Source organism: Callospermophilus lateralis, chromosome 4 (assembly GCF_048772815.1).
Source record: "Callospermophilus lateralis isolate mCalLat2 chromosome 4, mCalLat2.hap1, whole genome shotgun sequence".
Taxonomy (NCBI): Eukaryota; Metazoa; Chordata; class Mammalia; order Rodentia; family Sciuridae; genus Callospermophilus; species Callospermophilus lateralis.
In genome coordinates this window covers 65,768,425-65,784,210 of record NC_135308.1, presented here as the reverse complement: position 1 = coordinate 65,784,210, position 15,786 = coordinate 65,768,425, and the positions used below count along the sequence as shown (strand labels likewise).

Below are 15,786 nucleotides of genomic sequence, written 5' to 3'. Positions count from 1 at the left end.
TATTCTACTCTATCCAGTCCTTCTTCTTGACAGGGTAGCTAGAAACAATCTAGATGTGAAATTTTGCCTGTTCTATCATCTACCAACAACCAGACACAATAGATAAGCTCTTCCTTTTATGCTCTTTCTCTGAAATTCATCATCTTTTTTGAATACACTTCAATTGATTTGGGAGTTTTGGCCTTAATGGCACTATCTCTGTAATGTCTGTACAAATATTTAGAGTGACATTTGATTTTTTTCTACTTATTAAATTAATGTTATTTTGTCTATTATTCTTTCTTGTATCTCACTCTTTCCTTCTGGAAACAGTTTGTTTTTTTCTTCTTCTTTCCAGTTCTGGGGATTGAGCTCAGGTGCAACCCCGACCTTTTTTTTTTTTGTTGTTTTTTTTTTTTTTTTTTTGTTAGACAGGTCACATTAAAATACTTAGGGCCTCGCTAGGTTGCTAAGGCTGGGCTCAAACTGGGATTATAGACATGCATCAATGTACCCAGCTTGCTTCTTCCTTTAGTACAGCAGTTCCTCATACAGGGATCCATAGGTACTAAACTGCTCAGTTTGTTAGTCTGGAAAATTGTCTTTATTTTACTTTTCACTGAAGAATGACAGCTATTTGGATCCACAATTCTGAGTTGCCAATGATTTTCCTTAAACTTTGAAGATTCTACTCTACTGTATTCTCACAACTATTATTGCTAATGAATAATTTGATATTGTCTAACTGTCAGTCCTTTGTAGGAAATGCTTATCCAGGGTTTCATGATGATACTTGTAGGCATAAATAGCTTCCTGCTCAGGCATAATTTGTTGCTATCTAAATTGAAGAAAGCATTCCTGTATTAAGTTAAATTTTTTTTCTATTTCTATATGTGTATATATATAATATATCACATTTTATTTATTTATATGTGTGTGTATATATATGTGTGTATATATACTAATAATTTGCCCAAGGTGAGCTCAACCTGCCATTCTCCTGCCTTAGCCTCCCTAGTAGGTAGTTGGGATTACAGGTGTATACCACCACATTTAGCTAAATTGAAAAATTACTGACAACTGTCTTTTAAGGTTGTCTCCTGAAAGTTTCAGGTTCAATTCCCTAGCATCACCGCCGCCCCCCCAAAAAAAGAATGAAAACTAAAATTGCCTTCTATTCTCTCCTTCTGAAACTCCCATAGATATAAAATGGCCTTTATTCCCATGGAATTTTCTTTTTAAATATCTACCTTTTTACCCTTCCCTATTGTTCTCTAGATAATATATCACCAGTTTTAAGTTCCAATTCACTAACTTTCCTGCAGCACTCTCTAATCTATAATATACTAAACTATTACACTAAGTTTTCAACTTTAGTTACAACATATTTCACATTTAAAATCCTGTTTTGGTCTTTCAAAATATGCTAATATTATTTATAGTGTTTTGTTCTTTGATCATGTTTTAAATCCTTCCCTCCTGTCATGATAATTTAATATTTTCTGATTATTACTATGTTCATATATTAACTCATCATAAAACTATGAGTAGCTCTATAATTATTTTCACAGAAGAAAAAATTAGGACATAAAATGTCTAAACTTTGAATGAAAATAAGAGGCAAAGCCAAAATTTAAAGACACTATATGAAACAGTGAGAGCTTCCTTTGCTACACTGCATCATCTTTTACTCTCAACAATCTTGAAACAACATCCCAACAAGGTATATGTGATCATCCTTTCTGAAGAGTGCTGCCACACTCACTAGTCAACTTTAATTGTAATAATTTATTTTATAGTCTCATTCTATTATCCAATGTTCAAAAGGGTCTAATCACTCTATCTGCTCTTACCTGACAGGGTAGATTACACTCCATAGATGATTAAGTAATTTGGAGCTGTAAATTGATTCTAAGCAGGGCTTTACCTGTGAGAATCTGTGTGCACCATGTTCAAAGCACATCCCTCAAGAGCAATTCAAACTCAAACATACATGAAGAGAGATCCTTTTACCCTGAAGTCCAGGAAGAGAAAGTACTAAAATCCTCTTATTCTCAATTCATGTAAAAATTACCACTGAGCCATGCAATTCTACTCTAATTTTATTATTATATTTCCATTTTATGTTCAGTGCCCTTACTCCTTCAATATGCAGTTATTCTAGAGTATTTAATGTTCTTGTATATTATGCATCTTGGAAATATACAAGGTGTTCTTGGACAGGGGGTGCCAGGGATTAAACCCAGAGGTGCTCAGCCACTGAGCCACATCCCCATCCCTACTCACTAAGTTCCTTAGGGCCTCACTAAATTGTTGGTGCTGGCTTGGAACTAGCAAATTTCCTGCCTCAGCCTCCCAAGCCACTAGGATTACAGGTGTGCACCACTGCTACAAGGTTGATTTTTATATATGTGCATTTTCATTTATATTAATGATACACCTCATCCTGTTTCTTACTTTTAAAATATATCATCAAGGGCTGGGGTTATGGCTCAGTAGTAGAGTGCTCACCTAGCATGCATTAAGCACTGGGTTGGATCCTCAGCACCACATAAATGTAAAATAAAGATTATATATATTTATATATATATATATATATATATATATATATATATATATATATATCATCAACAGTCCAAATAAATACATTTGGGGGACACTGTTTTCTGATTTTTACATAGTATTCCATGTTATACATCTATTATATTTTTTACCTAATGCCCTAGTGATAAACACTTAGGCTGCTTTCAATTCCCTGATCCCCTAAACCATGCTGTAGTGAACATCCTTACAATCATGCATTAGTGAGAAAGTTTCTCTAGAAAACCTATTGTGGAGTAAGATTATTGAGTACAACTATGCTACTTATGTTCTTGTTTCCTGAAATCCTCACAAGCACTGGAAGTTATCTCATTTTCTAATTTTTATCAATTTGAGGAATAGAATGTAGTATTTCATTGTCTTTAAAATCTGCATTTTTGTTTATTCATTAGATTGAAGATGTCATGGTATATCTATTAACCCTTAGGTTTTATTCTCTGTTAACTGCCTATTCGAACACACTTCCTTCTCTACTCCCTATTATTCCTTATTATCTTGGGAAGCACTGAAAATTTTTCTCTCCATCAGCCACCCATTTGTGGACTTTGCCAATGGTGTTCCTTCTTGAACAAAAATTCTTAAATTTGAGGGAATCATTTAAGATATCCTATCCAAGATAGTCCTATCCAACATTTTCACTTATTAGCTTTGTAATATATTCTCTTTCATATTGAGGCATTAATAAATGTAGAATTCACTGTTTTATTTGGCATGAAATAGATGGCCTACTTTATTTTTCATATGGTATGTCAGTTTTTCAACACTTACTTCACACTAGATAATAATATTCCCTCCATAAAAATGTTTCTGATTTCATAATCTCTTCTTTCATTAGTCTACCTGCTCTATCCTATGCCATTACTACTTTGTTCTACAGTGTTGCTTGATATTTTAATAGGAATTGCAAAATACATACATACATACATACACACACACACACACACACACACACACACACACTTAGGGAGAACTAATATACTTGCAGTATTATACTATATCTTTTATAGTATAATAAAATATAGATATAGTATTATACTATATCTTTTTCCTTATATACTGTAGATTCTTGGGCTTCCTTGCTTTTTACTACCTTTTAGAACACTTTGAATATAAAAATGAATACCTATTCCTGTAGGCTTTTTTTACTTTATATTCCATAGATTTTCATATTTAGTTCTTTCAGTATCATTTCTAAAATGTATGTATTTCTCTTTTAACGCACAAGTCATTTCACTAATATGTTTCATATTCCAGACTTATCTGGGTTTTGTGTTACAATTCTTTATAAGTGATTTCTCATTTTGCTGCTTCACAAGAGAACACAGTCTATTTGACTTTTGATTCTTGGGAATTTTCAAGTCTCCTTTGTGTACATCATTGATTTTTATGACTGTCCAATAAGTTCTTGAAAATATTGTTTATTCTCTATTTGTTAATGCAAGATTTTATATCAGTCTCAGTTTATCAATGTTTATTGTAATTTTCTAAATTATTGCTTCTCTTTGTTTATTTGACCAAATTCTGAAAGGAGCATGTTCAAATGACCAACTACAACAACAGATGATTCATTTATTTCTCCTTATTACTACTTTATATACTTAAACACAATGTTGTTAGATGCATAAATGTTCCCAATCATTATATTTTTTTTATCTATTTTTCCTCTAATATAACATTGTTCTGTATATCTTATAACTTACTTGCCTAAAAATATAATTACTATTAAGGTAAATCAGATTAATAGCAACATATTTTCCCAATATAAAACTTTTTATTTTTTAAGTTTTTTTCTTGGGCTGGGGATTTCACTCCATAGTAGAGCACATACTTATTTAGCATGTGCAAGGCCATGGGTTTGATTCCCAGTAGCAACCAAAAGGAAAAAAAAAATACTTTCTTTATATTTTTAGTTTTGCTGCTTCTGTTTACCTGTTCAATTTATCTGTTTAATTCTTATTGACAACTAATATTTTACTCTAAGCATAACTCATTTGAATTTACCGCCTCTCCCATTATTCATACTTTATTTTAGTCATCTTTTTTTCATAATGTCTATACACCATCATTATTCTTTCTCTCTATCCCACATTCTTTTCTCTACAAATAGAAAACTGAGTTTTATTCTGCTGATTTAAAACTCATATGCTCCATTTAGATTCTTCTGGTATATTAAGAGCCGTGCTTTACACTCACATTTTCTTGTCAACTTCCTAAGTTTAACATTATGTACCTCTTCCCACAAACAAGATATTATCCCATTACTACTGTGAGCATTGCCAACTCATAATTTGGAGTGATTATAGGAAGTAAGCCTCCCAGATCAAGGAACCTATAGTCTAATAATCTTTACTTCTGTTCAGATAAAGCTCTTTTTTCTAAAGATACGCTGTACCCTCAGATATATAAGGGATGCTGAGAAGAAGGAACACTCAGAAGCTGACCAGTCTACCTACACAAGCACGCTTAATGTCAAGCCTAAGTTACCCCCACAGCACCTGTCCCAAACCTCACCCCATAATTCATCCAAGACCAGCAGTTCTCACAGTAGGGCATCTGAGACAAAACATAGTCACCTGAAAAAGATTCCAAACTCTGTTCTAGTCATGGGACCTAGTTCTCTCTTATTCTAAGCAGCTGTTTCATACAGATACAATCATCAGTCTATTTTATTCACCACTGTATTCCCACTGCTTTGAAGAGTCTTCTATTTTTTAGAAGGGTACCTTAAGGATTAACTGAAAAAAACAAATGAAAGTATACACACTCTACCTGGTACACAGAAAGCACTCAATGTTACAAATAATCAAATATACTTTTTAACTATGGAAAGCACTCAATGTTACTTATAATCAGACATACTTTTTAATTATGGAAAGACTAAGTGACCTCCAAAAATGCCCTCTGGTGCTAAGAAAGCCAGAACTGTATCTTAAGAGGCAGCATACCATGACATTGGGTTGGGGCTGCAAACAGACCGAATATATCAAAGAACAGCATCCTAACATCTTAGCTAGTATCTGGAAATCCTAGAGCTAGAGCAATTATTTACTTTGTGCTGGATGGTGATCCTGTGTCCCACCGCAGAAAAAAATATGACTTCTTCCTACTGTCTCTAATAATAATACTCATCTTGAATAAACAGAATTTCAAAACACAATTTCCTGGAGAAGAAAAAATGCTATCATGCTGAGACAGCAAGATCAATATTATTTTAGTTTATTGATAAAATTAGCTTTGCATATTGAATTTAGTGAGAGGCTTATAATATGGCATTAAGATTTAGGAATAAAAAGTGGGCATAAATTGGAAAGTTACTGAGAATATTATTATCAGTATTAAAAGTCCAGGATTATTAGTCAGAGTAGCCCCAACAGTAGTATTAAATACAGTGAACTAACAACTTCTTCATCTAATCCTCAATTATAAAAGCAAAATAATACTTACCCTGTCTAACCCACACCATTACTATGAGGAGCAAATAAAATAGAGATAAAATCGAACTGCTATAAAGTGTTTTAAAACATTTTTAACCCACCGAATTTAAGCTTCCTTCCATATTCAGAAAAGAGCTACATAATTCAACACTTCAGCAAGTTGGTAATGTCATTATACTTATTTTTACAGCTGAGGATACACAGTCCTAAAGAGGTGAAGAAACTCATCTATGGTCACAGAGGAATGAACACAGAGGGAGGATGGGCTTTAAGCCCAGGTCTGATTCAAAGTCCATGCTTTTAACCTCTATTTTACTAAATCCAGAGTGTTTCTGTGAAGGTTAATAGATTAAAAGAGATGTTTATAAGATAGTAGCAATTTTGCATTCATTATACACCTAAGGGTCTCAACCCAACTGCCCACAGTAGGGAAGAGAGTGGGCCAAACAGGTCCTTTCTCATACCTCTTTTTTCCTTAAATTTTTTTTAATTTAAAAAAGTCCTATGACTCATGTTTTTTTCATATATAAAATATATATGTATTTTTTAAGTGATTTAGACTGAACCTAGGATAGCTACCAAGAAGAGAACAAAAATCAACTAAGAGCAAAATACAGAGGGCTGAGGCTGTATCTCAGTGACAGAGTGCTTACCTGCCACTGTGTGAGGCACTGGGTTCGATCCTTAGCACCACATAAAAATAAACAAATAAAATAAAGGCATTCTGTCCATCTACAACTACAAAAAAATTTTTTAAATATAGAAATACAAAGTAACTTTCAAAATACTGGGATGAACTGCCTTTTATTGGGCTCTAACCCGGGAAATTGCATTGGGAAAAGTGACTCTTGTCAAATGTCACTTTTATGTAAATGCTAATAAATAATCATAATACAATCTTAAAATCAACCCCAAATCAAAGAGAAGTTAGCTTTCATACTCTTAAATAGGGATGAAATGGTTATATTTGAGCAGTTGTCCTAATAACTTAACTGGGGGAATCCACTGAGGCTCAGCTTCTCCCATAATAGTTAAAAACAAATATAAAAACCATTCAAGAATGACAACAAATACAGTCTTTATTCTCTATGGTACAAGAAACCAATCACACGCCCATCTGTGTGAGACCTAGCTAATAAGAACATTATTTGAGTTGGGTAGAAAGAGAAGGATGGATTGCCAAGGGGGAAAAGTCATTTATTAGGCTGTGACAAGCTTTTAAATGTTTGCATTATCATTAGCCAACTGCTTCGTTCTCTAGTTTGCACACCTGCTGCCTCCAGCCAAAGCTATCACAGTAGCAAACCTAAAAGCAGGGACCACCTCTAAGATACTGGCACCCTCTTCTGAGTCTTTTGTAGTACTGCATGTACAAGTTTCTGAAGTTTTTTTTTTTTTTTTCTTAATAAAACTATAAACTAATAACTTTGTGGGTAATATTTTCCAGATGATTTTAAATTTCTAATTCTGTGAATAAAGCTAAATTTAGCCCAATAAATACATGAAAAGCATATCTTCAAAACAAATTTACGCCAATAAAAGAAAACCAACTATGTTCTCCTAACAATCCTAACAGTTTATATATATGAGCCGATTTTATTATAATGATGATGACAATAACTATATATAAACACCATACGATGTTCCTGGTACTAGACATGAATAACTAGCTTAATTTTAAGATCAAATTTAGGAGCTGATACTACTACTCAGTTCATGTTATAAATGTGGCAAGAGAGGCACCATGAAGTTAAGTACACACCCAAGATCATGCACCTAGTAAGCAAGTGGTAAAGATAAAAGTCCAAACTCAAAAAAGATGACTCTAGAGCCTTAACCTTTATTGCACCTTGTGATTTTATACCCAAATCTCTCTCTGAGGTAGAATGGAATTGATAACATGATAAAATGAAATATGATTTTAAAAGAAAAAATGTGAATTATAAGAAAATGTCAACTATATCAACAAATCTCTCATTTTCCACAAAGCGTGAAACTATAAAGACAAAAAAAAAATACAACATGAAATAGTTTCAGTCCCTTCCCCAAGTCTTTTTCCATTCCTCCATACTTGAAGATTCTGTTTGTCCAAAACTATGATGCTTTTATTCTTTTTCCTCCACGTTCCTTTTTCCATTAAACTATGCCCTTATTTATCTATTGTCTGGTTGTTTTTTAAAAAAATTAATCTACATTATATGCTTTATCTTTCTTTTATACAGAACTACTCCCTATTCCTAACTAAATTATATCTATTTCACTGAGATCTTTTAAAAATATTTTTATTAAGACAGTATCCAAATAAGAACACCAATTCCTTGTCTTTGATCCTTGAAAATACAACAGATGAGAATTTCCCTGGGATTACTTACTCCTCCCCGAAGTGAGGGCCAATAGATGAGATAATCTAAGATTTCTGAAAACACTGTTTATTTTCAAACAGGATATACATGAAAAGACACTGTGTAATGATCTATAGTTCAAAACTACATGTATTTAGAACATTTACAGATTCTACAACTTGCCTACATAAAACTATTCATAATATTAAAAATTAAGGATGTTTTGCATATAATCCAAACACAGGGTAACTAACCTCATTGATACTAATGACAATTTACAATGGATGAGAATTAAGGATTCTAATGCAATTATTTCTTTCTTATAAGTATCCTTTCATTTGAATATTTAGAATATACTCTAAAGTACAAACTTGTTAAAAGTCTAAAATATTAAAATTGTAAATAAATAGCACAGTTTTAATTTGTTAGAGCTAAGAACAAGTGGAACAAGGTGGTTAGATTTTAGTACAATAAATGATCACTCTGCTGAAGAATAAATTGTAACATTATTCATATTTTCCAAATCTAAACATTAAAAAATAGCACTTTTGAAAAGATGTTAAGGTATCAATTCCACATGCATCCCAGAATCCCTTTACCTCGGTCTGCAGGATGGCAGCTCTTTGTTCCTTAGCAGTCAAGGACTCCTTCAGCACCTCAATGTGTTGTTTACTGTCTGAGAACTGATTTGTGAGCGTTTCTAGCTTTGTCTGTAGGGCGAGTAGTTCTGTGTCTTTTCTGGACAGCTCCTGTTTCACCTGGCCAATCTGGGGAAGAAAAAAAAAACAAAACAATCAAATTAAAAAAAAAAAAAAAAAGACCTCTCATCTTGACCTCTGACAAATCTAAATCACAAGATATAAAACTAAGACAGAAGCCTGGGGTGTAGCTCAATGGTAGAGCACCTCCTTAGCAGGCACAAAGCCCTGATTCATTTCTCAGCACAGTAGGTAGGTAGGTAGGTAGGTAAGGTAAGGTAAGGTAAGGTAAGGTAAGGTAAGGTAAGGTAAGGTAAGGTAGGTAGGTAGGTAGGTAGGTAAATCAATCAATCAATCAATAAGACACAACATATTCATCTCCTTTCCATCATCTTATGTTGGATCCCACCACCACCTCCACATCCCCTAAAAATGAAGCTTATTCAACAAAGAGGGAAATTTCCACTTTTCATTTGTTGTCTTCTAAATAAAGGGTTTCACTTTAGTAAAGAAATGGAAAAAAATTTCCAACTCAATTAGATAACTATAAGATAGCAGTATGCACCTAAACTCCACTGTTCTAAAAAAGCAGTTTCCATTTTATTAAGTCAGATCTCTCTAGAATGTAATGGATCAAACGTTAGATTAATGAACATATATAACAGAAGGAAAAAAGAAACCTCCTGATACTACTATTTAAATTCAAAAGGTAGTGCTGCATCTCTACTTTTTTGTTAAGTTTTATTCTCGTTCTCAAACAAGTTTCATAAAAGCCTTTTCTTAAAAACTGTTTCTTTCAGTGTTACAAGTTATTACAGACATGTGTTTTTTAAAATTGTATAATTTTTGTTGTGTATAAAACTTGACAAAAAAGATTCTATCTATAAAGTTCTATCACCTACAATATGTCATACCATCAAAACGGATAAAAGTTAATGCATTAAATCTCTCTGTAAAAACCTACATGTGTAATTTAAGTTTGTTACTCTGAAAGGGTAATCCATAAATCAACTGATGCCATTCATTATCTCATAAAAATCTCTCTTAACTAGAAGATACTTTCTTTCAAACATTTCCTCTATATCCCTATTGTTTTTAAGAATTTTTTAAAGTCTTTTATTCTAAATGTAAACCAAATAAACAGAAATTAGATCCGCTTTTATATTAAGTCTACCACCCAGCAAGGTACTAAAAGACATTGTTGAAAGTATAAATTAAACAAAAAGTCAGTAATTTCATTATCACTGATTAAATGAAAAGTCCTTTCCTTTTTCTTTCTGTTAGTACGGGGGACTGAAATCAAGGATGCAATGCCACTTAACTACATTCCCAGGCCCTTTTTATTTTGAGATGGGGTCTCATTAAGTTGTTACGGTTGGCCTCAAACTTGTGATCCTCCTGCCTCAGCCTCCCAAGTAGCAGGTATTACAGGCATGAGCCCATTGCATCCCACAAGTCCTTTATTTTTTAAAAAAATTAAATACTAGAGTATTTTATTGTAATAATCTCAGGTAAAAGAGGTAAAGCTTTTAAAAACAATTTCCCAATAGGCAATAAATTTTACCAGAAAATTTTAAGAAACACTACAAATAAATTTCTAATTTAGACTTCCATTTTAACAAAAAAAAATAAGCATTTTCTCATATGAAATCTGTTTACCAATAAAGTTATGCATCCATACAACATTCTGTATGCTTATTATAGGCCAAGTACTTGTAGATACTGATGATATATCTATCACTTTATCAATAAATAATTCACATTACTATTATCCCATCCCTAACACACTGATTGCACTAAAAATGCATCTTTTTAATAAATGAATATTCAGAAGAAATGTTTAAAGTGTTACCACTTCCTTAGTAAAGAACTATGGCCTAAAGGTTCTTCAAATTTCCAGCTACTTCCAATCACAGGATCAAAAATAAATATAAAATCTCAGTTTCCTCATCATCTGCATTATTGAATAAGCTTCACATACAGTTATACTGACAGGAAAGACTGAAAAAGGAAAGAAAAATATTTTAAACGAAATTTAGAAGCACAAATTTTCCTTAAAGACTCAGAAGAGGAGTGAATATTATGAACAAAAAGCAAATAATAAAAAGTCACAAGCACAAGACTTTGCAATCGGCCACATGTTAGGCTGAGAGAGCTATGTCTTTGAGCAATTACTCTGCCTCTTTAAGTTTTGGTTTCCTAACTTGTAACAGGAAGAAATTATACCAATGTCTCTTTATTGTTTAGGGATTCAATAAAATAATGTATGAAATCCATTTAGCCTAACATTTACACAGAAATGAACAATAGTAGCTAAAAAAATAAAGGAAATAATAGATTATCTTCTCCCCTAGACATGGTCAAACCATTAGCCAAATTAGACTCTTTCAAACAAAACAGTTTGCTTTTTATCAATACTATAAAATGGTTCATAAACAGCAAACATACCAAATTAGCACAAGATTTTTTTCTATTCTGCATTACAGTCTTAGCCAACAATTATTTCAATAAGCAGTTTTCCTGACATATTGACAAGTATGTACAAAGGTGAATACAGGGTAGATAGTGAAGAACTCACAAGCATAGTTTCTGAAACCAGAATGCTTGTGTAAAACCAACCCTGACTCTTAAAAACTGTCTTTTCCTAGGCATCATTCTGTTTTCTTGGTTTCCTCATCTATAAATTGGGGTTGATAAATTCAGAAGGTTATAAAGACCTTATAATAAATTAGTATTAGCTATTTTATTATTATTTATTATTATGTTTTGAAATGAAATATTAAGTTCATTAAACAGAAGGGTGAACTAGATTTAGATACTTGATATGTCACACACTAATTCAAATTTACTGATAACTCGAAATAAGCTAATTATTTTCTATCCATCTGCCCTAAAGAAAATAACATTTGCTGCAGAATCACTTAGAGAATTTAAAGGCAATGTCTACATAAGAGGTATTCTACGTGAGAATTTCAAATTCAAATGAACTCTAGGTGATGGGCCTAAAACATCTGTAATTCCTGCATGTAAGAAGAAAAAAGACCACCATTTATATAAATCAACAAGTATCTAGTAATAATGGCTTGGGGGAAAAAACAAGCTTTGAAATACCTTCCATAGAAGAATAAAAGCAACAATAAAGAACCATGTTATAGGGCTTCCAGAAAACACAGGGCTCAGTGCATATAAAGTGGCATCTGGGTCAAACTAGTGAACAGGAGTCAGTTAAAGAACAAAGCAGGCTGGTTAGTGCTAGTGGTGGGCAAAGTTGCCAACCACAGAGAATGAAAGTGTAAGCCACCCAGAAGCCAGAACTGGCAGGGTCCCACTGTGGGATCACTGCACACAAAGAGGTAAATCTTACGGCAAAGACCTCAGCCTGAAGACCAGCTGCTCTCTTTTTCAGCTCCTCCCCTTGAGCCTCTTTCGAACTTAGTTCCTCCTTCAGTTGCTCTACCTGTCACGACATTGTTATTCTTTTTCACTCACTTGTCAAGTTAGGTCATCTTATTAACTACTTTTGAGCCAGAACGGCCACTGGAAATAACAATGACTCATGTACACAATTAAATCTGTTCCCCTAATTCCCTCTTCAAAGGGACATAGAAGGTTTCTCAGTTTTCACAGGATTGTGTGTGGTTTTTTCAGTTTTTTTTTTTTTTTTTTAATAAACTGTCATGTGCTATCAACAAATGGAAAACATAAACATACAGACTTTATTGCAGTGTATTTTGTTGTCAAACAGTGAAAAACCCAAACTAATAGAAGGCTGGATATGTGAATTTTTAAGTTCTAAAATTAACATAAAATTGCCAGATGTCATTGATAATAGATTCTTTTTTTTGGGGGGGGGGGGGTACCAAGGATTGAACTCAGGGACACTCAACCACTGAGCCACATCCTCAGCCCTATTTTGTATGTTATTTAGAGACAAGGTCTCACTGAGCTGTTTAATGCCTCATCATTGCTAAGGCTGGCTTTGAACTTGTGATCCTTCCTGCCTCAGCCTCCCAAGCCATTGGGATTACAGGCATGTGCCATCACGTCCAGCTGATAATAGATTCTTAATAGTAAGGAAATACTTTACAGACATACAAAGCAGGTGTGGGTACTACAACAAAAAAACAGAAATGCGGGAGGGAGTTACCATGGTGTTATCTCTTACACTACTGTGAACGTTTCAGTTTTCAATTCTTGGATATCCATTTGGGTAATACAGTCGAGAAATACTATCAAATTAAAATTTTACTACCATTACAATTGTGATTTTTAATTAAACCACAACAAAACTGATACCTATAATAAACTAAATCCTTCAATTTGTCTAAACAGTTTATCAACTCAAATTAAATGACTTTGGATATAAGGAAGAAATAATGTGACTGATTTTAAAACACATACTGTCAAGTAAGTCTCCATGGTACCTATGTTATTACACTATGCCTGAAATGGAGATGGGAAGCAAAAAAACCTGGGGGCAAATGGACCTTCTCCAAGGGATACAGCACAGAGCTTTCCTGTATTTAAAGGGGAAACACAGTTTCATTTAACCCATTTCAGGAAGGAGGAAAAAAAACAAGCTGGATTCAGCCTCTTGGGATTTTGACTTAAAATATTTCACAAGAGGTAGAGAACCGGATGTTTCATATAATGAAGAAAAACACATCTGGATATAGGCGAGCGCGCTACCGCTTGAGCCACATCCCCGGCCTGGGTTCGATCCTCAGCATCACATACAAACAAAGATGTTGCCAGAAAAAAACTTAAAAAATAAATAAATAAATAAAAATTCTCTCTCTCTCTCTCTCGGAAAAAAAAAAAAAAAAGTACTTATAGATAGGATAAGTTAAATTATAAAAATATATACTTTGTCTCATACAAGTACTTTTCTTTTAAATAAAAGCTTATAATAACTGTATGATATCAGTAATTTTGACCTTAATTCTGGGAAAATTCCATTTAAAAGAATGCTTCCCCAATGTCTGATAAAACAATAAAGTAGATCTTTATCATTACTAAAGAGGTAAAAATATGCATCAACCTTTCACATCACTCCTATGAGCTATAGTAGTATCATGCACCATTACCTTGTTTTTCATAAATTTAGAATGGCTGCGATACACCTCCATTTGCTTCATTTCTTCCTCCCGTTCTTCAGTACTCAAAGCCCCATTTGATTTCAGCATCTGAATTTCCTCTTCCAGGTCCCGGAGCCCACGCTCCATAGAGGAAATTTTTGAATCCTGAGGACAACAGAAGAGTCAAACATTAGAGTATTCACAAAAACTCAGAGAAACTAAATTAACAGGTCTTTTTAAATGTTAAAATTAATAAAGATAAATAAATATACAAAAAATGCTGCCAGATTTGGTGACTTGCTTCTAAAATACCTCCTTTATAGTCATCTGGGTGAGGGGAGGAGGACTCTCATATCCACAAAAAGATTTTCTGTATCTCTTCCTCTAGTTCTAGACCCTTTTGATCAAAATTAAGATCACTAAAGAAGTAGAAGCAATGGAGAAATGGTTCGAGTTTCTTTGCACTTTATGAGTTGACAAATTTCTGGTGTGTGGGGGCAGTAAAGGCTTTTCTAGTTCCAGTAGTTTATCGTTTTACTTAGTGACCCCTATAAGGCATAGTTCCCCACAAAGAGGGAAAAGGAGTAAGAAGGTTTCAAAGATTTATAATAATGCATGTAACTGTATATGTGTAGTAAAAATTTTATAACATTCTGTTTCAGAAAAATAAAGGTATGATTATATTAACAGGTGCTTTTTATAATATTAGCAATGTTATTCTCTACTCCATACATTTGAAATACTTAATAATTTTTTAAAAACTGGGCACATTAGCACATCTCTATAATGCCAGTTACTCAAGAAGGCTGAGACAAAAGGATCACTTCAGCCTTAGAGTTCAGGGCCAGCTGGGCCACATAGCGAGAATCTTGTCTCAAAAATAAATAATACAAAATACATGTATGAAGATGTGAGAAGGAAAACAAAAAGAATATTGTTACCCTAGATTAGGGAGAGAGAAGTGATGGAAGGGGAGGGATGGGGTTGGGGACATAGGAAGGATAGTAGAATGAAACAGACATTATTATTACTATGTGTATATATGTGAATGCCTGACCAATATGATTCTGCAACCTGTATACTCAGAAAAATGAGATATTATATCCCATCTAATTCAAATGTATGATATGTCAAGGTCATTGTACTGTCATGTGTAACTCATTAAAACAAATTAAAAAATAAAATAAATAAAATTATTTCTATGAAAAAAAATAAGTAAATAAAAATCCCTGTTCTTGTAAATAATCATCCTTACCACAAATATCACCTTCTAGTATTAGATCCCTCTATATTCAATTTCTTGATTTTGTTTTTCAGAGTATCTAATTTATCCCCAGATTACTGAAGCATCAATTACATGAAAATTCCTGCATGGAATGAATAGTTTCACATCTGTTGTTACACACACTTATTTGCCTAAGAAATAGAGACCATAAAGAGTCTAAATTAAGTACAGTTTATTTTACTTAAGGCTTTAGAAAAAAAAACTTTGAAATTAATTTCCTTTCCCATTTACCTCAAGGATTTCTTAGTTGGCTTTCCTTGCCATCTTAATTCCTAGAGCATGAAGATCAAATAGTTTAAGGATCTGTCATGAGACAACTACAGCTAGTTATTTTCAGGTTTAAGGACAAGAGGAATAGGAAAGTGCCCT

General features: G+C 33.2%; 1 protein-coding gene across 8 annotated transcripts in view; it reads right to left on the bottom strand.

The window, feature by feature from the left end:
- Erc1 (ELKS/RAB6-interacting/CAST family member 1) overlaps window positions 1-15,786 on the bottom strand; it is a 532,578-nt gene that overhangs the window by 379,431 nt on the left and 137,361 nt on the right. For 4 of the 8 annotated variants that reach the window (XM_076854010.1, XM_076854009.1, XM_076854013.1 and 1 more), the window contains 3 exons: window positions 14,142-14,297; window positions 12,419-12,511; window positions 8,956-9,123 (listed from right to left, as the gene is read on the bottom strand). In XM_076854010.1, the coding sequence (XP_076710125.1) occupies window positions 8,956-9,123; window positions 12,419-12,511; window positions 14,142-14,297 (417 nt within the window). The remainder of the gene's footprint in view (window positions 1-8,955; window positions 9,124-12,418; window positions 12,512-14,141; window positions 14,298-15,786) is intronic. The other 4 variants (XM_076854011.1, XM_076854016.1, XM_076854012.1 and 1 more) reach the window with 2 other exon arrangements.